This window comes from Penicillium maclennaniae (assembly GCF_028827695.1).
Source record: "Penicillium maclennaniae strain IBT 15551 chromosome Unknown utg000002l:1.0-2354659.0:1.0-2356205.0, whole genome shotgun sequence".
NCBI classification, from domain to species: domain Eukaryota; kingdom Fungi; phylum Ascomycota; class Eurotiomycetes; order Eurotiales; family Aspergillaceae; genus Penicillium; species Penicillium maclennaniae.
This window is the reverse complement of record NW_026623214.1, coordinates 1,681,623-1,706,608: the sequence shown is the minus strand read 5'-3', so window position 1 is coordinate 1,706,608 and position 24,986 is coordinate 1,681,623. Positions and strand designations below refer to the sequence as shown.

General features: G+C 44.2%; 6 protein-coding genes across 6 annotated transcripts; 3 read left to right on the top strand and 3 right to left on the bottom strand.

The window, feature by feature from the left end:
- Positions 1 to 2,638: 2,638 nt before the first annotated feature.
- On the top strand, positions 2,639 to 4,595 carry N7477_001868 (uncharacterized protein; the record flags this gene model as incomplete). Its single annotated transcript, XM_056963531.1, has 2 exons — positions 2,639 to 4,507; positions 4,569 to 4,595. The coding sequence occupies 2 exons, from the start codon at positions 2,639 to 2,641 to the stop codon at positions 4,593 to 4,595; spliced, it is 1,896 nt and encodes a 631-aa protein (XP_056826450.1).
- Positions 4,596 to 12,481: 7,886 nt separating this feature from the next.
- N7477_001867 (uncharacterized protein) lies at positions 12,482 to 14,207 on the bottom strand (the record flags this gene model as incomplete). The annotated part of the gene is made up of 6 exons (XM_056963530.1): positions 12,482 to 13,045; positions 13,105 to 13,234; positions 13,284 to 13,410; positions 13,459 to 13,731; positions 13,783 to 14,067; positions 14,117 to 14,207. The coding sequence occupies 6 exons, from the start codon at positions 14,205 to 14,207 to the stop codon at positions 12,482 to 12,484; spliced, it is 1,470 nt and encodes a 489-aa protein (XP_056826449.1).
- A 634-nt stretch (positions 14,208 to 14,841) lies between these two features.
- On the top strand, positions 14,842 to 16,911 carry N7477_001866 (Zn(II)2Cys6 transcription factor; the record flags this gene model as incomplete). The annotated part of the gene is made up of 4 exons (XM_056963529.1): positions 14,842 to 14,961; positions 15,009 to 15,118; positions 15,171 to 15,826; positions 15,881 to 16,911. The coding sequence occupies 4 exons, from the start codon at positions 14,842 to 14,844 to the stop codon at positions 16,909 to 16,911; spliced, it is 1,917 nt and encodes a 638-aa protein (XP_056826448.1).
- A 27-nt stretch (positions 16,912 to 16,938) lies between these two features.
- On the bottom strand, positions 16,939 to 18,913 carry N7477_001865 (uncharacterized protein; the record flags this gene model as incomplete). The annotated part of the gene is made up of 2 exons (XM_056963528.1): positions 16,939 to 18,384; positions 18,440 to 18,913. The coding sequence occupies 2 exons, from the start codon at positions 18,911 to 18,913 to the stop codon at positions 16,939 to 16,941; spliced, it is 1,920 nt and encodes a 639-aa protein (XP_056826447.1).
- Positions 18,914 to 19,416: 503 nt separating this feature from the next.
- N7477_001864 (phytanoyl-CoA dioxygenase family protein) lies at positions 19,417 to 20,306 on the top strand (the record flags this gene model as incomplete). Its single annotated transcript, XM_056963527.1, has 2 exons — positions 19,417 to 19,707; positions 19,761 to 20,306. Coding segments are annotated over 2 exons (837 nt in total), but the record flags the coding sequence as incomplete, so codon positions are not given.
- Positions 20,307 to 20,478: 172 nt separating this feature from the next.
- Positions 20,479 to 24,661, bottom strand: N7477_001863 (ankyrin repeat domain-containing protein; the record flags this gene model as incomplete). The annotated part of the gene is made up of 3 exons (XM_056963526.1): positions 20,479 to 23,430; positions 23,496 to 23,522; positions 23,573 to 24,661. 3 exons carry the CDS (start codon positions 24,659 to 24,661, stop codon positions 20,479 to 20,481), a joined length of 4,068 nt encoding a protein of 1,355 aa, XP_056826445.1.
- Positions 24,662 to 24,986: the final 325 nt, after the last annotated feature.

Sequence of the window (24,986 nt, the reverse complement as noted above, 5' to 3'; positions counted from 1 at the left end):
TAGTCCTAAAGCGCGAGGTATTACGGACCTTATTAATATAACGGGGAAGGAACGACCTAGTCCTCCCGTAATATTACCCCCGGAGCTTTTCCCTTAATACTAATCTCCTTTAAAGCACTCTGACCCTTAATATTCTGAGACTATTCTCTCCGAAGAAGAGATTACTACTATATACGCTACTTAGTTTTAATAGTTATTATTTATTAAGAGCTAAATAAAATCGTCTTCTTATAATTTATCTTTAGTTATACCTATAATTATCCCTTATAGTACTTTATTAACTTAACCCTATTAGAGAGTCGGAATAATAATAATTCCTTAGCCTACCTTCTCGGGAAGCCCTAAAGAAGATATTAACTATTTTATTGATAAGTGCGAATTATATTACCTAAATATAGGGCTTAATACGAAGGATTTATCAGAAGCGAATATAGTGATTCTACGCGAAGGATATTAAGGTCTAGCCTTAGAATATATTAAATATGTCCCCCGAGCTAATCGTAAGAACTTCGAGGTTCTAGCTAATATCTTATAGTCTACTTTCCCCTTTAAAGAAGAAGAGGCTAACGATAATATAATCCTAAACTAGATAATAAATCTAAAATAGGGTAGTAGGAAGCTAGAGGACTATACTAAAGAGGGTCTTCGGCTTAAGTCCTAAGTTAAGTTAGAATTTTAAGTACTGCTAGCTAAGTAGTGGGTATCTAGACTATTTAGTATATCTATAATTATAGGAATACGAATTATAATATATATTTAGAAGAAAGAAGGTAAGTATAATATTAATAATACTGTGAAGCTTATTAAGTATATATAGGGTAAGGGAATTGCTTCGAATAATCTGCTACCTCTTTTAGATAGCGAGAAGTAGGTTTAGGCTATAAATAACTTAGCCTTAGAGATCTCGAAGCTCCCTACTAAGTTCCTTAGACCTTAGGGAACCCGCCTTATTATTGCCCCTATTACCTATCTAAGTCCTTAATATAGTCTGCTAGCCCCTAGAGATAACTCTATTATCTACTAGAGCTATAGTTAGACCGGTCACCGATCCCCTTAGTGTGTGAACGAGCGACTTCTATTTGAGGAGCGCCAGAAAATTAGAAACTCTAATATCCTACGTATAAGTTAACCTAGCTAGGTATATTTGCCCGATCCTCCCCTTTTAAAGATAATAGGGAATACTTATTAGTTATATAATCCTATTATAGCCTAGGTTACAGTTAATATATTTAATATCTCTAGTAATCTTTAATAGAATACTATTAAGTATATCGAGGATAAGGATATCTATATATTAGGGTAGCAGAGTAATAAGGAAAGCGGAGTCTGGGTGATAGTAATTAATACTATAGCTAATTATTAGTATATCTATCTATTGGAATATAGACCAATGCTACATAGAAAGATCTATCCTTATATTCAACATATAAGACCAGATTGTATTGATCACGTGACCAGATTTTTCTTCTATCAAAATGATGTGTTGACCACTTCTGATTCTGGTCCGCGGCCCTCCCCCGAACGATAGGCGGGACCATTTTTCTTTAGGGGTAAATGGTCCGCCTTCAAGCATGAATAGTCCGTTCCTTCGGGGGTGCTTTCGGGCATACCTTGCCCGCGGACTTCGACCATAGTCTTCGGACCCCGGTGAACAGACTTCGACCCTCGGTCCCCTTAAGGATAGGCGGACCACTTTCCCTTAGGGGTAAAATAGTCCACCTTTAGGTATGCATAGCCTGATCCTGCGGGGGTGCTTTCGGGGTGGCTTAGACCGTCGATCCTTAACATCATTCTTTTCGCTTCTCTTCGGTTCCCTTCTTTGCCACCTTCATTATGTTGCTGCCTAGTGTTTGTACGTCATTTGTATATTATTCTAAACGTTATTTCTAGGCTATCCTAGCCTATAAATACGTCCTTCTTTTCTAGCAGAGAGAATCAAGTCAGTTCTACTTTCCTGAAGTCAGTTCTACTTTCCTGAAGTCAGTTCTACTTTCCTGAAGTCAGTTCTACTTTCCTCAAGTCATTATCCACTTTCCAAAGTCATCTCTACCTTCTTCCTTTGATCCTCAGGACTGTGGTTCTGCCTTCGTTTAGGCTATATCTGCTTATAGTCTATCCTACGACCTTTGACCTTCCACCTTTGTCTGGCACTGACAGACCCAGCCGGACTAAGGTTGATCCCACGGACTTAAGGGGCCACGATCTGCTTCGTGGTAGCTTTCCCCTTATATCCCAACAGTTATGAGCCCGGATCTCGCTTCCTTTTGATATCTATTGCGGTCTTCTATTGAAGACTAGTCCTTCTGCTGCGGTCTTATACCCGATAGTTATAAGACTTGTGATCCAAAGCTATCGACGCCTTCTTGACTTGCGGTCTTATACCCGATAGTTATAAGACTTGTGATCCAAAGCTATCGACGACTTCTTGACTTGCGGTCTTATACCCGATAGTTATAAGACTTGTGATCCAAAGCTATCGACGACTTCTTGACTTGCGGTCTTATACCCGATAGTTATAAGACTTGTGATCTAAAGCTATCGACGACGTTCCTCCTCTTTTAGGCCTAGTCTGTGGCCTATAGACGACCTTCTTCCTCTCTCACTTTTCTCTCACTTTGCCTTTACCTTCTTGCCTATAATGTCTGATATAAGCAAGATAGGTATTACCTTGTCTGAGTCATCAGACTGGTATCTCTGGATTGGTCAAATTAAGTCTTATGCTATTGCAAAAGGCGTATGGGACTATATTGACCCCGATAATCCAATAAAGAGGGATATTCCTTCTTATCCTATTCGTCCTAGGGTTACTGATATTAACCCTAAAGCCCTTACCGATGAAGACCTAACTACCTCTGAGCGAGAAAGGTGGAGAGACAGACGAAGAGACTATGAGCTTGACCTTCGCGAATATGACCGTATTTCGGGTGCTATCTCTCAGATCTACCTTATCGTCCAATCATCGATCTCCTATTCAAGCAAGCTTATCATTCAGCACCTACCGACGGTCTATGAAGCCTTACAAACCCTTCAAAAGCGCTATGCACCAACCACTGAAGCCCGAAAGCGGTCGGTCATCAAGAAATACCACCAAATGCGCCGAATCCCGCATTCTTTGACCATAGATGCATGGATTTCGCAATGCGAAAACACCTACGTAGAGGCTGTCCAATTAGGCATTGGTGAAGTCCAATCAAAGACTAGACCACTTTTGGACTTCCTAGATGGCCTAGCCTCTATGTCTCCCTCCTTCGCCGAATACTGGCATAATGAGATCAACCGGCTTGAATCTATAGGCCAGATAGACTCTATAGACTTCTTTACCTTGACAAAGAGGTATAGGGATTCTATTAGGCTTATACCGCCCAAACGAGCCTCTAATGTCCATGCGACTTTTCGAGAACATTCAGATAAGGACCAAGGCAAGAAGACCACCAAACTCTGCCCATGTAAAGGGGGTGTTAATGAGGGATATCATATATTCGATGATTGCCCTTATATAAACCCCTCTCTCCGACCCGAGGACTGGGAACCAGACCAATCTGTCCTAGACCGCTTTGAAGAGGCTTGCACCCATTCAGGCTTTAAATATGCATATAATAAGGCTATCCAGAAGCATCAGCATCAGCAGGATCAGTCCGACACCCACGTGGGTATGGTGACCTGCCTAGCTTCTAGGCATACACGGCCTAATGTGTGGGCATATGACTCGGCCGCAGACACCCACGTTTGCAATGATCGCTCCCAATTCGTGACTTTTTCGCCCTTTAAAGGCAGCCTCTTCGTCGGTGATACTAAGACCTCAATCCAAGGTAGAGGTCTAGTCTATCTATCCTTTGGTAACACCACTTTTGACCTCCATGAAACCCTTTATGTTCCAGGTTTCCATATGAACATTCTCTCTGCGCAGAGGGCGAAGAAAGGGGGTGTTTACCATAATCAGAGGCTCAATAGGCTTGAAAAAGAAGACGGGACCCCTATTTGCAAGACTTCGGATGATACAGGCATTACCCTCATTTTAGGGTATCAGGACAAGCCTATGCATAAGGAACAGATCTCCCTTGCAACCCTTTCACTTTCCCCTCAAGATAATGTCTTAGAGCCTATAGACAAGCATATGGACGAGCCTAGGAAAGACAATCCTATAGCTCTAGCATCAATCCATAACCCAATGGCTTTGCGACCTCTATCGGATAAGACAGACCAATCATCCGATAATGACACTAACAAGTGTGAAAACGAGGATAAAGACCATAAATACGATATCCTCGGCGACCTACCGCCTTCCCCAGACGAGTCAGAAGAAGAAGAAGAAGAAGAAGAAGAAGCGAGGCAAAACCAATGCGGAAGTGAGGATAACCTTACTCTAAACGGGACCGAAAACGCACCTTATTCGGGTGATTTTAGAGTAAATGACCCTTCACTTTATCCTTACCCAGAAGTCGAAAACGCCTCACTTCCTTCCGAACCTTCTTTACCGACCCGAATCACTCTTCCTTCCGATAACCTCGTCCACGACTCTATTCATTCTGATGACCTCCCTATAAGGCCTAGATTTATGCAATCCGTAGGCCTATGGTGGAAACGCTTTCCCATGACCAGACCAAGCCTTTTGCCTTATCAGAAGCACCAGCGGTTTATCGATCATCTAAATATGACCGATATCCAAGACACAATTGTCGAAATCTAGATCTATGAGACTATGTACGCATAGGCCTAATTCTATGCCTTATTCAGCTTATAAGTTCTGATAAGCTGAAGGGGGTGTATTGGAATATAGACCAATGCTACATAGAAAGATCTATCCTTATATTCAACATATAAGACCAGATTGTATTGATCACGTGACCAGATTTTTCTTCTATCAAAATGATGTGTTGACCACTTCTGATTCTGGTCCGCGGCCCTCCCCCGAACGATAGGCGGGACCATTTTTCTTTAGGGGTAAATGGTCCGCCTTCAAGCATGAATAGTCCGTTCCTTCGGGGGTGCTTTCGGGCATGCCTTGCCCGCGGACTTCGACCATGGTCTTCGGACCCCGGTGAACAGACTTCGACCCTCGGTCCCCTTAAGGATAGGCGGACCACTTTCCCTTAGGGGTAAAATAGTCCACCTTTAGGCATGCATAGCCTGATCCTGCGGGGGTGCTTTCGGGGTGGCTTAGACCGTCGATCCTTAACATCATTCTTTTCGCTTCTCTTCGGTTCCCTTCTTTGCCACCTTCATTATGTTGCTGCCTAGTGTTTGTACGTCATTTATATATTATTCTAAACGTTATTTCTAGGCTATCCTAGCCTATAAATACGTCCTTCTTTTCTAGCAGAGAGAATCAAGTCAGTTCTACTTTCCTGAAGTCAGTTCTACTTTCCTGAAGTCAGTTCTACTTTCCTGAAGTCAGTTCTACTTTCCTTAAGTCATTATCCACTTTCCAAAGTCATCTCTACCTTCTTCCTTTGATCCTCAGGACTGTGGTTCTGCCTTCGTTTAGGCTATATCTGCTTATAGTCTATCCTACGACCTTTGACCTTCCACCTTTGTCTGGCACTGACAGACCCAGCCGGACTAAGGTTGATCCCACGGACTTAAGGGGCCACGATCTGCTTCGTGGTAGCTTTCCCCTTATATCCCAACACTATCCTATTATAGGAAGCGCTAAGTCCTCTTTATAGCGTATATACGCTAGTATTACTTATCCTCGTAAAGATATTTCGACTATAGATAGTAGGGGACGTCCCCCTTTAGCTACTAAGCCTTAAAAAGTCAGAGAGCCCTTAAAGCTAAGAGATATTATTGGCCTAACTAGGGACTATATTAATATACGCGGCTTTCTTAATAAGGCCTATATCGAAGTAACTCTTATATAGTTGTTCGATATATCCCCCGCCCTACGGGTTAAGATATCGAAGTGCCTTTAAAGTGTTAAGCCTAAAAAAGGGGAAGAAACCTACTAAGAGAGTAAAGCCGGGACTAACTAATATTAATATAGTCCAGATTTAATAGTTAATCACACGAGTAAATATAGTTAATATAACCGGGAAAAGACAGACCGAACAGAGCGAGTATAACGATACTCTTACGCCTCTTCGACCTTTAGCGGTAAACCTTTTCTATACTTATGGCTTAGTGTACGCGATCTTAGTTAATAATTATATTTATATTATTAACCTTACCTAGATCTTAGTCGATAGTGGGGCGGCCGTAAATTTAATCCCTTAGGCGCTAGTTAAAAAGCTTCGCGCTCGCGTTATAAAATTAGTGGGTGGCACTATAGAATTTACTAATAATAAGAAAGAAGCTATCTCTAATAGAGTGTGGCTTATAGCTACTATTTAGGGAACGACTTATATTATTATAGCCCTTATTATTAAGGGTCGGCCTAGATTTAAACTATTACTTAGCTGTCACTGGATAAGTGACACTAACATAATTAGATATTATAAGGAAGGCACTTACTCCTTATTAAGTGATAACGGAGAGCGTAATCAGATTATAAGAATAGAAGATATTTATAGACCGGATAAGCTAGTCCTTCCTAAGACCTACCCTACTTAGGTAAATTAGGCCTATAATATTCGCTAATTAGACGCCGATAGCAATAACAATAAGTCTTACTCTAATATATACGAAAGCGATATAGATTAAGAGCTAATTTAGGTAATATTTAACTTCCTAGACAAGGATTACTCCGCTAATACGGAGTTATTATTAGGAAACTAGTTACTCTAGCGCCGGGACCCCTAATCCTAGATAGCGCCTTAGAGATAAATCTATTAGGGACCTAGATAACGGGCAGTGATATAGCCCGTAGAGTGGACCTTACTGCCTTAGTTCGAGATACTCCGATTAGGGAAATATACCTTATTAATTACTCGTATACTTATACGACCTTTTAACTTAATAGATAGAATATCCCTTATATATTATTAGTATTATATTATTTCCTAAGCTTAATTCTAGCTTTATAGTCTATGCCTATATATTAGTTATAACTTAGAGGTAACGCTATAGTCTAATCTAAGGTCTTAGATTATAGCTATCTTAGATTCCCTATAGAAATATGTCCGGAGATAAGTAAGTGTATTCTATATAATAACTTCGAGAAAATTAGGTTATAGGTATAAGAGAAAAATTAGCTATTCGGTAAAGAAGTGAAAGTAGATAATAATAAGTAGGTAATACTCGCTTAGGTGTTATACACTTAGCGTAATCGATTTATCGAGGATATTCGTGATATACCCCTAACTACACTATTAATATATTAAATCCCTATATACCCTAACTTTATCCTCTATACGGCCCCTATTCGAAGGTATAGCCCTAAGGAGCTAGACTAGCAGTATATAAATATTCTACTTATAGAAGAGGCTAGGATTATTAAAAGATATCTATCTCCCTAGAGCTTAAGGATAAAGTTCGTTAGGAAGAAGGATAGGAAGCTCCGATTAATTTATTAATATATACTACTAAATAATATAACTATAAAGATAAACTATCCTATAAAACGAATTAAACCTATCCTAAATCTTATTGCCTAATTATAATAGAAGTGGTTTTTTAAGGTAGACATAGCTAATAGATATTAGGCGGTGCCTCTTGCTTTAGAATATACCTATAAAACTATATTTCTATCGGTTCTAGGATAATATTACTACTTAAGAATAGGTTAGGGGTTAACTAAGGCACTAAGGATATATTCTCGTTTAAAGGATTTGTTTACGGGCCTAATTCCTGCTCTATTCGCTAAGCCTAGACTAAATAGGGAGACTTACGCCTTTAAATACTTCTAGGATAATAATATTAGAGCTTTCGAGACATTTACGGACCAGATTCAGTTTCTATATAAGCGGTATTTCCCTCGACTTATTTAGGCTAGATTAACACTTAATCCGAAGAAGACCTATTTCTGTGTACGACGTACTACTATTCTAGGTTATAAGAGAACTATCTTAGGGATATATTCTTTTATAAATAAGCTACGAGCCTTATTAATATAGCCCGTACTAATATCTAAACCCAAATTAATAAGATTTATCTACTCTCTGCCGTTCTTAAAGGTGTATATTCCTAGACATATAGATATAGTTATTATTCTTAAGGAGGCTATCGTTTTAGTCGGGAAGGGGACCACTCGACGAATTATCGACTTTATATAAATAAGATAATAATAGAGAGTCTTTAATCGTATTAAGGTATTCTTTTCTAAGATTATACTATTAGGAGGAGACCCTTATCTATAGTATTATTTAGCTACTAATACTTTAAATATTAGACTCAGAGGGGTACTCTTTTAGATACGAAATTAGCTTATTAGTATATATAGTTCCCGAGAGATAGCTAGTAATAAGATAATTATAATATTTATATTATTCGCGTTAACTGGAGCAGAGACTCGGTACTATACTACTAAGAAGGAGGCTTTTACTATATTAAAGTGTGCAGAGGAGACTCGATAGCTTATAGCTAGAGCTAACCACCTAATTATTCTCTATACGGACTATATTACCCTTAAGACTGTGTTAGGAGCTAATTCAGATATAACTAACAGAATTATACGATAGAACTACTTCTTATAGGAGTTTAGATTCTCTATTTAATATATTCCTAGGAAAATATAGGTTATCGCCGATAGCCTTTTAAGGCTTATACACTAAATAATCTCAGAGGAAGTTAATAAGGATAGATTTAATATCCCGATAATACTTATAAAGGTTTATGCGATAGAAGAAGGCGAGCTAGATTTTTAAACTAAACCGTAATAGTAAACAGATTTATTTAGTTATTATTAAGATAATCTATAGTATTATAATATCGTTAATTAGCTATTAAAATATAACTATAACCTAATAGACTATAGATACTATCTTATTATAAAGGATAGGATAGGTTTTCTTATATATAGGGAAAAGAAGGGAAACTTTTCCGAATATATCCGATCTAACTAGGTCCGTAAGGCTTTATTTAAACTATATAATATTTATAGGCATTATACGACGAGGATTACCCTAGGGCGGGCCTTAGGTAAATATTTCTGGCTATCGCGGTATTATAATATTAAGCGTTACTATTAATCTTGCGCTTAATACTAATTAATCGGGCTATATATCCTAAAAGAATCTCTATATTCGATCTCTATAACAGAACTAATAGCTATATTTATAATTGACTTTATTAGACTATTTAACCCTCCTTTAATAGAAGGCCACCGATATATTATAGTTAGATATAATTATATAAGCCAATTTACGTTTGCTAAACCTATATTCGTTAATATAGCCTAGGTTACAGTAAAATTTATAGAATTAGACGTCGCGATCTTCGTCGGATAGCCCGCAGTTATTTATAGTAATAATAGCAGTTATTTTACTAGGAAGGACTTTACGGACCTTCTTTAAATATATAGTATTTAATATATATTAGCTAGAGTTCGCGTACCTTAGTCAGTCGGCCTCGCTAAATAACTCGTGATATAAGTCCTTTAAATCCTAAGAGCTATTACTATATCCTATTTACTAGGCTCAGAGCGTTAGAATCTGTTTATTAATATTATAATATAGGCTATTAATTCTCGTAAGCTATTAGCCTATAGATTTAGCCTTACCTAGATATTAATAGGGTTTTAGCTAAACTATCTTAGTCCTTCTCCCTTTAATAAATAGATATTAGGGGATATCCTTTATTAAGAGTTAGAGCTTAGGAACCCTAACTAGGTCGACCTCTTATAGAGTTCTAAGGTCTATATTCACTAACTAGATTATATCCGGTCCGTTATATTATAATTATCGCTTAGTAAAAGCGTTAGCGAAATTAAAAAGGGGAATCAGCGAACTATAGCTATAGGAGACCTAGTATTACTTTATAAATCTATCTTAGACTAAGTAAAAGGCCGTAAGCTTAAGACTTAATAGTCTAGCCTATATATAGTTACGAAAGTACTAAGGAATTATCGATTAGTAAAGCTAGCAGACTTATTATCCGGATTATTTATAGGGAAGTATCACCTTAACTATATTAAATAATTTATACTATATTTATTTTAGTCTATAGATAAAGTACGAGCAGTAGCTACGTTAAATAAATTATAGCAAAAAGTCCTTAGAGAAGCTATTAGATAAGTAAAAAAGATAACAATTATAAAGAGTGGCACTAAATAGGAACGTTCTTATATAACTAACGTATAATTTTAAAATATAAATCTAATTATATTATAAATATTAATACGATTATATCCTTTACTTTTAGTAATAGAGGGACCTAATTATTTCTTCTTTTATTCTACTTAATAACGGTATATATATTACTTCCTTACTTATCCTATTTACCTTTCTTTATTTACTATCACTTTATATATTCCCTTTATTAAGTTTATTTATATTCTGTTACTCTCGAATATAGATAATAAAGACCTATACCCCCGCTTACCTTTATCTTTAGATAATTTATTTAGTTCTTTCGTAAATTAGGATTATAATCCTAAGCGCCCTTAACCTATAGTCCTATTATCTGAAGTTAAAGTAATAGTCTTATCTTTAACTTATATTATAGATACTTAATCTTAATACGACACTTTAAACGAGCTTACTGACCTTATTAGCCTTACTACTAATAAGTTAATATTAACTGCGGCCGTCGCTAAGGTTACTGCTAATATAATAGAACGACTTACGATTCCTAATAACACTATAATAATAGATAAGAATAATAGGGATATATAGGAAGATCTAAAGAAACCTATAACTAAGGATAACTTACCTACTATAGTGAAACCTTAGGATATAGTAATGGCTAAGCCTAAGTTAGATCCTACTACACAGAATACGTTTAGCTCCTTAATAAAGTTATTTAGACTTTAACCCCGCTAAGTGCCTGCCCCTATTAAGAATAATAATACGATTAAGACTCTATTATTATAGCTAATAGACCCTACTCTGATTACTATCACTTAATACTCGCGAAGTTAAGTTTTTACTATAGAGACTACTATATTAGAGGAGTTATAGGCTATAAGTGGAGAGGACTAGGCGAAAGTTAAATTAATAGATACCTAGCTCTTAGAAGTTATTCCCTAAACCTCGCGTATTAGAGAGACTTTTAAGAAACACTTTAGCGCGTTAACTGCTTATATTTTTACTAAATATCGTTATTTATTAGAGACCACTATAATAGTTAAGAATATTATTTAATCTCGCTTCGATCTTAGTATTAAGAAGTTAAACTAACGAGGGTATATAATTACTAAGACCGCTAAAGAATATCTAAAGACTCTTATAGTCAGTAGTAATCTATGCCTATATAATCAGAAAGGCACACCGAATACCTAAGGGATATCTAAAAAGTTTGCGACTCCTAATAGAGTAAATACTATAAAAGCGTAAACTAAGGCGCTAATACTAGTTATTTAGTCTACTAAGGAGATCCTTAATAGATTCTAAGATAGCTCTCGTAATCTTAAAGAGCGTATAGCTAGGGCTATATAAGAAGGTTAAGAGATATAGAAGAGATCTACTACTACTCTCTGTACTAAAGCTATTAACTTAACTATTAAGGTCGCCGCACTATAGCAGAGGATCGACTGTATCTAAATATAACTTACCGCTTATATAAATAGATTAAACTCTATTATTGCTAAGTATAGAATTATATCGGAACGCTTTATAGTTAACTCTAAAGCTAAAGATAACGACGGAGATATTAGGAATCTAGAGCCTCCTAATAAGCGACGTAAGCTAAACTAGCGTAAGACAGTAAGGGTAGATAGCTCTGGCTCTGGCTCTAGAAATATACTTAACCTAGGCCGTAATAGATCTCCCAATAATTATATAGCCGTAGCATAAATTATCTGTAGGTAACGATAATCGGGACTAGCGAGGGAAAGTAGAAATTGCGATCTATATTCTCGAGATAGAAATTATATTATAACTCCTTTTACTTATTAACTACGATTATATCCCTTTACGTTTTGCCTGTGCTATCTTATACTAGAGTGCCCTAATAGGCAAAATTTCTTATGAAATTATGGCTCGGGCCCTAGTGTCGGGACAGAAAATACTATAGGTATTTTATATAGTTATTACGCTTGTTACGGCCCACTTTGGATATTGCCCACTTAGGCGGTGAAGAGTCCGGGAGAAATATGCCTAACAGCACTTAGTCTAATAATTATCCTTACCAGTTTCAAGACATACAATACAACTTGTTTACAGACCACTTTCAAGCCTCCCAAACAGGACGGTAAAGTATTGAACAGTCTTTCCTTGGCGTCACCAGCTTACGGAAGGCAGGATCTCGGGCATTCTCCGCTTTCCATCATCGCCATTATTTCGCGGCTCTATCCAATCCCTTTGGCAATCGACTCACACCTGCTTTGATCCAGAGTGGGCCCTATTTAGGTTTCGGCTTTTGCCTTTAAAAAGTGGGATTGAAGATTTCATCCAGTTATTCTCTTTCACTAACAACGACACTGTACTGTCACCTGTATACCGTTGAACTAAATCACTTTATCCAAAGACCCATTCCCGGTAGCAACAACATTCACATGGGTGACACTATCAGTACCGGATCCTTCAATATTATCTTCAATGTCACCCTTATCACCATAATGCGCGCATCGCTCAATGGCTTCAAGTGAATGGCCTTTCGTTTCGGGAATCAACAACGTGACCAAGGCATTGAGCAGCATGACACCCGAGAACAAGCCGAGAACACCTTCCAGAGAAATAGCTTCCACGACGGTTCCAAAAGCAAACGAGGTAAGAATGGCACCACATTTTCCCGCGGCCGCGGAGATACCATGTGCTGTGCCACGCACACGGGTGGGAAATACTTCGGCGGGAATGAGGAATGTCGTACAATTCGGTCCGACGGTGAGCATGAACTGAGAGATGGTGAAAATAACCATGAGGCCAGCCGTGGAGGTATGTGCACTTGGCGTGCTAATGCCGGCCCAAATTGCATAGAGAATACAAACAGCGATACAAGCGTAGAATTGCTGGCGAGTGCGGCCGATACGGTCGGGCAGGAAGATGCCGACGTAGAATCCGGGGAGGTATCCCTTGATCATTTATTAGAATGGCGGACAACGATGTGATAAAGAGACTTCTGGAGACTTACCGCGACTTGAACGATGATGTTACCCACAGCGGTATTGTACAATGTTTGATAAGGTGTCGCACCCTTGGCGTATCCAATCTTGCCCAGGATGATGCTCTGGTTGAGGTTGATTCCGTAGTAGGCAATATCACTAAACCTGTCAGTTGTGACATCGAGATTCTGTCGTTATGGATGCTCACAAGAGGAACCAGGAAGCGGCCGTCGCGAAGAGGACCTTTGCGTGTTTCCACTGGCTGAAATGATCACGGAAGTCTTTCCACTGTTTGGCGAACCCGCGCTTCTGTCCATCCGCCTCGTCGCATACGTCTGCTCGGGGTCAGATCAATTCAAGATGAAGGTTGTAAGAGATCTCACATTGCTTGTAGGGTTGAGTTTCCGTAATGGTCAGTCGCGCGTAGAGGGTAAATGCAGCCGGGACAATCCCAATGCCCAGCAAGAGTCGCCAGACCCATTCCAGATGAGCCTGGTTATCTGCGATAGAGCCCTCAAAGGCTTTGAGCAGAATGAGAAACACAATACCAGCGGCAATGTTTCCAAGGCCAATATTCGCGAAGACGGCCAGCACCTGCTTTGCTCGGGATCCAAAGGGCGATCTTTCCGCGGACAGAGAAGAGGAGAGGGGGTAGTCTTCAAAGGATTAGAAGATGAAATCCGTGAATCCATTTACGTATTACTTACCGGCACCAATTCCTACACCTGTCACGACTCGGAATACTGCTATCCATGCAGTCACTGAGTGAGTACTCATTCCTTTCCATGGTAAGAGAATGACCATCAGGGTTCCAAAGATTGTGAGAAGCAATTCTTTCCCATAGATGGTATGACGACCCAAGACATCACTGAGTACACCGAAGAGAAGCTGGCCAACGACCATTCCCAGACTAAGGCCACCTTTGATGATATCACTGGAGACAGCCGGGACCTTGCCGTTTTCGTAGTAGAGGTATCCCAAGATCGGGACCACTGCTGGCCATTAGCCTCCTTCTTCGAGAGATGGAAATTGCTCACATACCGAGTCCAATTGTCAAGTTGAGATATCCATCGGCAAAGAACCCAACTCCTGCAGTGATCAAAAATCGAATCTTGGCCCCCAGAGAAGCCATTGGAAATGTCAAGAGTGCAATGAAAAAAAATGGGAATATTTAAAAACAAGTGATATTCGGGCGATTTTGTGATTCAATGTCTGCACAGTGATGCACCCTGATTTTTTCAGGTATAGCGGAGTTTGCAACGGCGCTTTATACACAATCGCCACGCTGTCGAGGGGACGAGGCGTCGTTTCGCGGGAGGAAAGTCGGCACCAACGCCGCGACAACGTGTGAACGGCAATGTCAAGTCGCGGTGGCCGAGATCTTGAGTCTAAAGTCGCGGGTATGCAATGAGGAAGATGAAGATCACCACGTTGTGGCAATGCACGGGCCCGCGCTTCCGTTGCCGCGAGGCGACCGACGGCGGGCCACTGTGGAGACGCGCGCTGGCCACTCCCGTCCCCACGTGCACTCGGCCTGTCTCCGCCGTCGGATTATATCTTCGGTGCGAAGTCCTGTGGCATATTGCGGACCTGGACCTGGAGGATCTCAAGGGCTAGACCTTAGTCTCAACGGGCGTTTTGAGCTCAACCTGATTAGCTCGGCTTGAGAGAGGGTCGGCAGATGCAGAGGGCTAGTCCCAGACTCGGATCTAAGTATCAACAAGCGTGAACGGCCCCCCGTGCCTGGGTTATGGTGATTTCGAGAGATGGATGTATCGCTACCGTCACCGCCGGCAGTGAGTGCCTTGCGCGAGTCGTTCGGTGATCGCAAGCCGCCGGACATTACGCGGAAGATCACTGCGTGTGTAGCGTGTCGCAAACAAAAGGTATGTTCCGATCCGCATCCGTGAGAATCCCCGCTAAGATCGATTAGATCAAATGTCATATGCGAGAAGGCCAGGCACCCTGTTCTCGGTGTAAAAAGCGAGGTCTACCATGTACGGTCAACAGAAGTCTACAGACATTACTAGAGGAAGATGTGACGTGAGTGATTGCTATGTGTGACGAAGCATGCGCCGTGACTCACCCAAGATAGATGGAGAGGAGCTGTCTCTCTCAAGATCAAGAGCCTTGAAGATGCAATCTCAAAGATCGCAAGAAAAGTGGACATGCCCGAGCTACAGAGACAATCAGAAGAGCCCCCAACGTCTCCGAGTCCACTGGTGGTGGAACTGGCCAATGCAGAGCCTATGCAAACCAGCCCAGAATCTCAGAGAGCAGACACCCGAGAGACAACCCAAGCCTGGGAAGTGGTCATGGACCCTCGAGGGGGCCCTGGTTCCATACCAGCCTCCTGTGTCTCTAAAAGTATTCGAGCAGGGCAACCTAGTAGCTTGCCAATTTCACGCCACCCAGATTTAGTATCAACTGGATTGATTACGTTACGACAAGCATCCGCATTGTTTGACACATATCATCTACGATTGGATCACTTTCTCTATCGCATTCTGGGAGATCATATCAGCCTCAACTCAGTACGTGTGGCTTCGCCACTATTGACAGCGGCGATTTGCACGGTCGGCGCTCTCCATTCGCCGTCTTTGGGCGATCTGTTTGAGACATGTTATGCCGAATACAAAGGGCTCGTTGCGACTCAGATGTTTTCAAGAACGGCCAACGAGGACGATATTCGGGGGCTATGTATTGGAGCATTCTGGCTTCATGAATTATCATGGGCTTTGATTGGAAACGGTATGTGAACATCTGTTCTCACACCGGGAACCCTACTAATGACAATGACAATAGCTGTGCGGGTCGCATCCGACATCAACCTTCACAGTGGAATTTACAAAGCCTTGAAGGGTGACCGGGAGGGTTATATTCAAGCCCGACTCTACTACCTAGTTTATGTCTGCGACCACCACTTCTCGATCGCATATGGCCGGCCCCCAATGTCCCGTGAAGGCTTCATCATCGACTCGGCCAGCCGCCTTCTAGAAACCGAACATGCGACAGAAGACGACGCCAGGTTGATTAGTCAAGTGAAAGAGTGGTCCGTACTGGGCCAAGTTTTCGATACATTCGGTGTGGATGTTGAAACAGCCATCACGCCCCAAATAATACCCCAACTCCGCCGATACTCCATCGCCCTGGACACATGGTGTGCGGACTGGCATGAGAGCTTCCAAGAAAACCAGCAAGTTGGAAATTATCCTGCCAAGGGCGTGGGCTTTCATTTCCAATTCGCGAAGCTCTACCTTTGTTCGCACGCATTCCGCGGTATCCCCGCCGCAGAGAACGCGGTTCAATATTTTACTCCTGAATTGGAAGAGATCGCCAACGCGGGCGTTTTATCAGCCATGTCGATTTTGCGTGTGATTGTCTCCGATGATGAATTCCGCACCTTCCTGAACGGGCTTCCGTTGTACTTTGACACGATGCTGGCCTTCGCGGTAGTATTCCTACTCAAAGTTGCGACAAAGTATGCCACGGTCATTCGAATCGACACAACCAAGATCTTCTCCCTTGTTACACAGACGGTCGCTGCTCTTCGAGAGATCACACAGATCATGCATCGACAACATTTACTCGTTGTCATTGCTGAGGGTTTAGATAAGCTATTGTCAATATGCCAGATCCAGGGTCAAGCCACCCAACAATCGGTCTACCAGCTTTCCCCAGCACTAGATCATCATATTCAACTCGACATGGCCTGGATGGAAAACATGGCAAGCTTTGATTTTCAAACTAATTTCCCCGACGTGGTGGATGACTGGTGGCTTCACTATAATACATCGATGGGAACTGCCGCGCGTCCGATGGGTCCATCAGGTTAGACAAATATCATAATGATCAATTGCTGATCAATTGAGCACAAGATCAAAGACGTCGTAGTTCCTCCACTGTTTTGCTGGGGCTGCATTTGCGGGTAGCCGAGGTTTCGAAATGATCACGGGAATGTCCTGCTCGCTGAGACCGCCGTGAGATCGCAAGGGATGGTCTTTCACGTTGGAAAGATCATGATCGGCTTTTTTGCTTCCAATCACGGCGTGGGACTTGGAAATTACCACAATGTCGCCTTCACGATCAAGGGGCATTTCATATTTCCTTGCTGCATCTTCTCCAGTGAGAGCTTCCTCCACTTCGGGAAGAGCACAGCAATGCGAAAGCATAGGCTGTAGCTGCGTGGGATCTTTCAGATAGACGCGTACAAATGAGCCAAGTGCCCCATGGTGTCTGACAAAGGGATCGGTGATGGGACAAATGACCCGCGATGCATCGGCACCGAATTTCTCGTTGAGAGCTTCCTCAAGAAACAGGACATTAGGCTCTCCGGCCTCGCTCGACTTTTGACTCATGCCGTGGTCGCCAGTGACGCCCACTACGGACGCCAAATCGACAAGTCTTCCCAGCCGCTCGTCAATCGCACCCATGAAGTCATCAGCCTCTTTGCTGCCAGGTGCATACTTGTGCTGGATGTAGTCGGACAAAGTCAAATAAAGAAAGTCCGACCTCTTCTCCTGCAGCAGCTTGATACCCGCATCCAGCACGAACAATGACAATGTCCCGGAATACTGGCTTGGAGCAGGTTGGCCAAGCCACTTTTCGACATCAGCGATGCCGTTTTCCTCAAGGGAACATCCAGCCGCGCGCTCTGCAGAGAAGCAGATAGCACCGCTATTCAGACCATGGGCAAGAATCTTGCGCAGCTTGTCTTTGGCAGTGATAGCGGCAACACGAACACCTCGTAGGTGCATCTGCTCGAGCAACGTAGACCCTCTGAGCAAAGAGTCATCCGTAATCATCTTTTCTTCGCCGGTCTCGCGATCAAGGAAGAAGTTCCCTGCGATTCCATGAACCGAGGGAGGGGCACCGGTGATGATCGAGACGTTGTTGGGGTTGGTGAAAGAGGGCATGCAGCTTTTTGCTGTGGCGTGAAATCCGTTGTCGACCAGTTTCTTCAAGTTGGGTAGAAGACCTCTTTCAAAGCCCGAGTCCAGATACTCGGGGTCGAAACCGTCAATGCAAACTACCACAGTTGGTTCGGTTGGCGTGCGATATTCTTTCGAGTGCAAGCTGAACTTGGACCGGGATTCTGCAGGTCGTGTCAGTATAAGTCCAAAATTCAGATACTTTTTTTTGGGCTTACTCAGAAGGCATTCGTATGCCATCTCTTCATACACCTCCAGCGGAGGCACAGTCACATCCGGGTCCTTGGCCAAGTCGTCCCATCGTCTCACAGACAATTTAGCTCCGAGCCATGGGTCTTTCTGTGCCTCGACAACTTCTTCTTCAGTAAAACCTCCACCCTGTTTGCCATGAGCGTCAGTATTGCGTTTTTCAGGGAACAGAAATAAGTCATACCTGGAAACGCAAAGTGCGTTTACTAGTCTCACTTAGATCATCATGGTAGTTTTTATCCGTAGCAACCAGATACCGCTTTGCCATGACATGCGCGCCAACCAGTTGACACACTCTTTCGCTGAATCCAATGGATCGCAAATAAGACTCGCCCAGAACCTCATGGCTCTGTCGGCCCACATATTGACCTTCCGGGCTAATCATCTTTGCCATCTTTTCAGCAGCTGGAATAAAGCGTCCGACATCATGCAGTAGAGCGGCTAGAATGACTTCAGCATCTTGGCCGTACTCGGCGGACTCGGTTGCCAGGTGGGCACATTGCAGTGAATGCTCGAGCTGGGTTACTCGTTCACCGAGGTAGTCACCTTGGCCCTGAGCATGGAGAAATGCAAAAAGTGACTTGATTGCCTCTCGAGTACTTTCTCGCACAGACTCAAGTGGTTGTCCATTTTGAACGACTTGCATCTTGAGATTCATAGTCACAATTTGATCACTGGGAGTTCAATGATAGTTTGGACAAAAAGATGAGTTTTAATATGGTAGTTCTTTCGGTGTTCACGAGTATCTACATCTGTTCTAATAGAGGGTCAGCAATTTGAGCTCAAGGCAAGAAGTCCGTCGTCCCGCTCTTCTTACCCACGTGCACGGCGCAACACGATGACTCCGCCCGAGTTCCACTTCGATCTTCGTCCGCGCAGATTTCCGGCACGAAGCCCGACGGCCCGTGCGTGATCTCTGAATCGGCACTGGATCGAGTGAATGAAGGAATGGAGTCACTCGGGAAAGATGGAGCTCGGCAAAAGACATTGTAACGGATTCTCAAGCTTTGGCAGGCGAAGAGGGGTCCTGAATTCTATGGCTTGTGGGGTTGAGGTCAAAGAGAGACCGCGGCGACCGAAGAGATATATTTAATAGCAGCGCCCTCCTCTTAACTCAATACAATTTTCACATCACTTTCGTTTTTACTTCATAGAACCACTATGATGAGTCCCCTCACCCCCGAACAAGTGGCCTCGTACCATAAAGATGGCTTCCTTCTTCTGCGCGCAAACGAACACAAGCTTGTGGACCCTGTCGCCCTGAAGCAATGGACCGAAGAAATCCAAGCCTGGCCTCGCGTCAAGGGCAAGTGGATGCCATACGACGAGATCAACATCAACGGGGAGCGCCAACTCATGCGCACCGAGCGCTTCATCGATTTCCACCCTCAGTACAAGGATCTCGTGTGCGGCGAGAAACTAGCCCAGATCCTCAAGGCCGTGTCGGGCGACGTAAGTCAACGTCCCATTTCAATACCGAACTGGGTTTTAACGAAGATAACCAGGACATGCTCCTTTTCAAAGACAAAATCAACTACAAGCAACCCCACGGAAACGGTTTCCAAGCCCACCTCGACGCCCCAGCCTACGACCACATCGGGCGCATCGAGCACGTAACAGCAAACATCGCCATCGACGCCGCGACCATCGAGAATGGTTGTCTGGAAGTCGTGCCCGGCTCGCACAAGATGGAAATCGAATTCGCTGCGCACGGACGCATCAATCCCGAATGGGAAGCCCGGCATGAATGGATCTCCATCCCGCTTGAAGCAGGCGATATGCTTATTTTCGGTTCGCATCTCGCGCACAGATCCGCTGAGAACAAAACCGAGAAGAGCCGGTCGAGCCTTTACGCCACGTTCCATTCTAAGAAAGATGGGCTGGATTTGCGGGAGAAGTACTACAAGCATCGGATGGAGAATTTCCCGCCTGAGCACGAGAGAGTGGAGGGGAAGGATTATTCGGCGGGATATAGGACGTATGGTTTTGCGGCGCCTTTTACGCCTAAGGATCAGAATGTTTCACAGATCCCAGCTGTCATTGCCGGACAGGTATGAGTTAGGGTCGATTCTAGTTCCAAGGAAAGTGGTTTCATACTCGGTGTTTCCCATAACTTAAATTTCCACAGTTCTTCAAAAAAATGAAATCTCAAAATCACCTGCTTTGCTAGCTACCTGAATATGCGTTCAATACCATGCATTTGTTCGTTATTTGTACAATTTTCTATACACGGGGAGGTGTCATGCTCGCAAAGACCCCTTTCGGCATTGCCATGACCGCGGTCAACATGATCAACGTCGCTAGCAGAGTCAGGATGAGGATGGTATGGCGGATCACAGGTGAATCCTTCAGCCAGCCTCCTTTAACGGCAGTCCGGTGAGACGAGGGGGTATCAAGTAGTGGTTTTTGGGTTGGCGATTTGTGGTCACTATTCTGCTCGTGCGAAGCGTTGGGCGATAGCTCCTTGACGGTTTCAGTTGTTTGATTTTTTGTCCCCTGAACATTTCCTTTGCTGTCCGACATCTCGTCACAATGTTCAGCTGAATCGACCGTCACATACTCCGGAGGCGTATCCGACTCTCCCAGTGGAGGTGATTCAGGAGCACTTCCGAGTTCCAAAAGTAGGTTCGCAATTTCCTCGTGTTTATAATATCTGGCGGATGTGAAAAGGGTGACCCCATATGCATTCTTCCGCCAAACTTCGGCGCCTGCGGCTATCAAGCGCCGAACCGCCTTTTCGTTTCCATACGCGACGGATAGCTCGAGCAAGAGGTTTAGTGATGAGCGCTTTTTGGGTAAGGTGACCCCACGCTCCACCAACATGGCGCTCATTTTCTGCCTATACGATAATGCCGTGGTCAATGGCGATTCATCCCATTGGTCTTTGGTTTCAAACTCGGCACCAGCATCCAACAGGACCCCTGCTACTTCGACGCTATTGTTCAAGGTAGTCAGATGGAATGGGGTCCGCCCGTAATGATTGGGAAGGTTCAAGTTTGCACCATGTTCAATGAGAAGGCGTGCGATGTCGGGGTTATTGCGTGTGGCGCTGTAATGAAGGGCTGAATCACCAATATCCGGATCTTGAGCGTTGATCTCTTCCGGTGATGCTGTAATGAGTCGACTTTTGAGCTCATCAATTGACTCAGAACTTGCAAGTGACCAGATAGCCAGGGGAGTGTTCACGGACATCTCAGTATCTGTGCGCCTTGGGGATTGAATGGTTGAGCCGGTGGCGGTGCGTTCTGGAAGTGGACCGAGGATGTCTCGCGCCTCTCTGTTCTGTATCTTTGCTCGTCGAGCTTCTCGTAACATATCAACGAGTGTTGTGTGGTTCATCTCACGAGCTACATAAATTGGTGTTCGACCATAATTGTCTCTGATGGTTGGGTCGCCTCCATACTCTAATAGTGTTCGAACAGTCAACATGGATCCGTTCCGCGCTGCATCGTGCAGCGTCGTCTTGCCGTTGACATCTTGCATGTTGACATCCAATGTCTCGTCGAATCTGAGAAGAATGTCAAGGACTTCATGTTGGCCATTCACTGCGGCAGAATGGAGCATGCCGCGCTTGAAAACATCGGTGTGGTGCACATTCGCTCCGCGCGCTAGTAGCAACTCAACGACAGCAACTTGATTGTAATCGATGGCTCGGTTAAGCGCAGTACCGAGTGATCCAACCTGCATGACCTCAGTATCCGCACCTTTGTCGAGGAGGATTTCCACCACTCGGCGGTATCCATCTTCGGCGGCCAAAACAAGCGCCGTTGATCCGCCATGGTCTTGGCGATTGATGTCAATGTCAGGATGCGTGAGAAGAGCCTCCACGGACTCTGGTTCATCGTATGAAGCCGCGACCATCAGCGCAGTTAGTCCACTCTCTTCGCACCCTTTGTTGATCTCTAGTCGCGGAATCGGCAGGAACGCCTTGACAATGCCAATGTATCCATTCAACGCAGCTACCATTAGCGGTGTGTATTGATACACTGTGAGGTTGACCTCAGTCGCATCTTGTCGAAGGAGCAGCTGGACCAGTTGCTCGTAATCATGGTAGGCGGCACCGTAGAGGGGCGTACCGCCGACGTTGTCCACCGAGTTGACGTTAGCTCCAGCCTTGATCAAGGTCTCGGCGACATCGACAACTCCACGTACGCAAGCGAGCGCGAGGGGTGTGACCCCATTGACGTCACGGGTGTCAGGGTCAATTCCACTCTCGAGCAATTCCATCACCAATCTGTTCAATCCGAGATGTGTGGCCATGTGCAAGGGGGTGCTGCCGTCCTTCCCAGCCCAGCTCGTTGAGTCCTCAGTATCCACGTACCACAGTGCTTGTGACACAGCTGCGAAGTATGCTGGATCCATCAAGAGCTTACGCGCTGAATTGAAGAAATCATCTCGTGGTGTTTTCAGAAGATGCTTGCCCCAGAACGTAGCTGCGTATTTGAGGAACGGATATTGCTCTAATCGAGTATCAAAGTCGGCCGATTCAGATGGCCCAGTACAAGGTCCTTGCCGAAAAGGATCAAACTGAAGGTAGGTCAGACACGTTGAAGTCAATTTTACACTTCCATCTGGAAACCATTTTTCATGGTACTTGGAGAAAAAGTTCTTTGCCGAGAAGTGTACCAGGCGAACGCAGTCTGACTCGTCGAATCTGACAATGCCCTCACACATAGAAGCAAGCACGAGCGCTCGAATCACATTGTCCGGGTCAATATCGTGATCGTTGGGCGAGACAGCAAGAGCGTGTTCGATCTCATGGATCTCTAAGGGGCGTTCGGCGAAGACCACCCAGCGGAGGAACTCCATCGCGACTTCCTTGCGGCTCGACGGTAAGTCATTGATGCGCATCATTGCCTCGTTGTAGGTGTCGTCCAGCTCTTTAGGAAGGACTTTGAGAGCCTCTTTGACTTCGCCAGGTCGCATTTTGGATGCGAGAGTATCCATATTGAACTTTGCCAGCAGGAACATTCCGCCATTCTCTCTGACAACTGTATCCACGATGTCTTCTATCAACACTGCTTTACTTTCGACGCAGCGCTGAAGAAATTCCGATGAGCCGATACGCCATTTCACGTAGGTGAGCAAATCTTCTTCCATCGCAGCAATGTCAATGATGGCACCGTTGAATTGCTTGACCATAACGTGACCTTGGTGCTTGCATCGCCCCCCTTTCTGAAAGCACGGTTCGCACAGATCAAAGCTGAGATAGTCCTCTTCATCATATTCATCACACTCACTGCAATGGAACTGATACCGCTGGCCGCCTTTCCCACAAATTTTACAGTAGATGCCTCTTTCCAGAAGGGCAAAATACCTTGTGATGCTGTCGATGGGGCGCGAAGTTACCATCAAGTTGATCTTTGTTTTCAATGAAGTCAAAGTTTCCAGAAGAACGAGCCTGCTTCTCTTCCCTTAGCTCATCGAGACCATCGACAACAATGAAAGTCTTTGGAAAACGACCTAGCTCCGCGTTGAGAACTGTCAAGTACTCCTCCCGACCGGGACTTGTATCGGCCTTGCTGTGTTTGGAGAACATATTGGTTGTCTCTTCTGAAACAAGCCCATAGCGCTGAGCGACTTGTTTGACCAAGCTGGCGAGGAGACAGTCGACCGACTGGGACTGAGAATCGTCCCACTTACAATAAAGCATCAGGATCGCCGAGTCCTTGACACCCCCTTTATCACTGAGCCGCAGCCTGTCGAGTTCATTGATCACAATAGATGACAAGAACGTCTTGCCAGCACCTGGAATGCCCGGACAGAAGAGCACTGCGTTCTCGCTTTCCTTCCATTCGCGAAAGTCTTCACAGCCTAGAAACCACTTGCACGATCCTTCGTGATGATCCTTGAAGAATTGGCTTTGCCTTGCGACAAAGTTCAGCGGCGATACCCAGTCAATCATCGCCTTTAAACGCCCTTCATCAATGACTGCCTTCACAGCCTGGCCATCGCGGTGAATCTCGCGCGTCAGAGATAAGTTCGACTGATCCAGCATCACATGCAAGGTCTGCTGCATACGTCCCATCCGCTCAATAAATTGAACAACATCCGGCTTCGCCAAAGGCCACCCCAGAGTTTGCCCAATATGCCGCAAACTTACGCGCGACGACCGCGGCGTCAGCTTCTTCTCCACATCGTCCACCAGACCTTTCATCTCTTTCACCAGACCATCCGACTCGAGCAAGGTCTTCAGTTGCGGCGGAAAATTCGCCTCATCCAGAACATTCCCATCAGGAGCCAGTTGCGCCTGCACAGCTGTAATAGTAATCCACAACCCCGTCAACTCCTGCAACAGCTGTAGGCGTTCTTTCCCTCCCGCGCCGATCGTGCCCAGAATCCCGATAATCTGGAATGCAGCCGTCGCCACGCCGGCAATACTAGCCGCCAGACTCAAGGGATCCATATTTTTGAATGAAGTCGAACCATGGAACAGAAGCTGTCAGGGACCCGAAAAACACAAATAGGGTCTCCATGCTGTGCGTGACCTGGGGCCAGCCTGCTTCTTCTGCGAGGCATGGGGGCGAAATGCAGGAGGCATTCTCGTCGAGCCAATCACTACCTGACAATCCACCGATAGTCTCTTCATGGACACGGGCTGACCATCTCGTTCTTAGGCCGTGGGGCGTGGCGTGTTTGCGGCCCAATGGATGCGGGCCGCTTGCCGCAGTAAGCTGGGAGAGGCCCGACAATACGAGGGTTCTCGGGCAGGGTGGAGATGTTCAATTCTC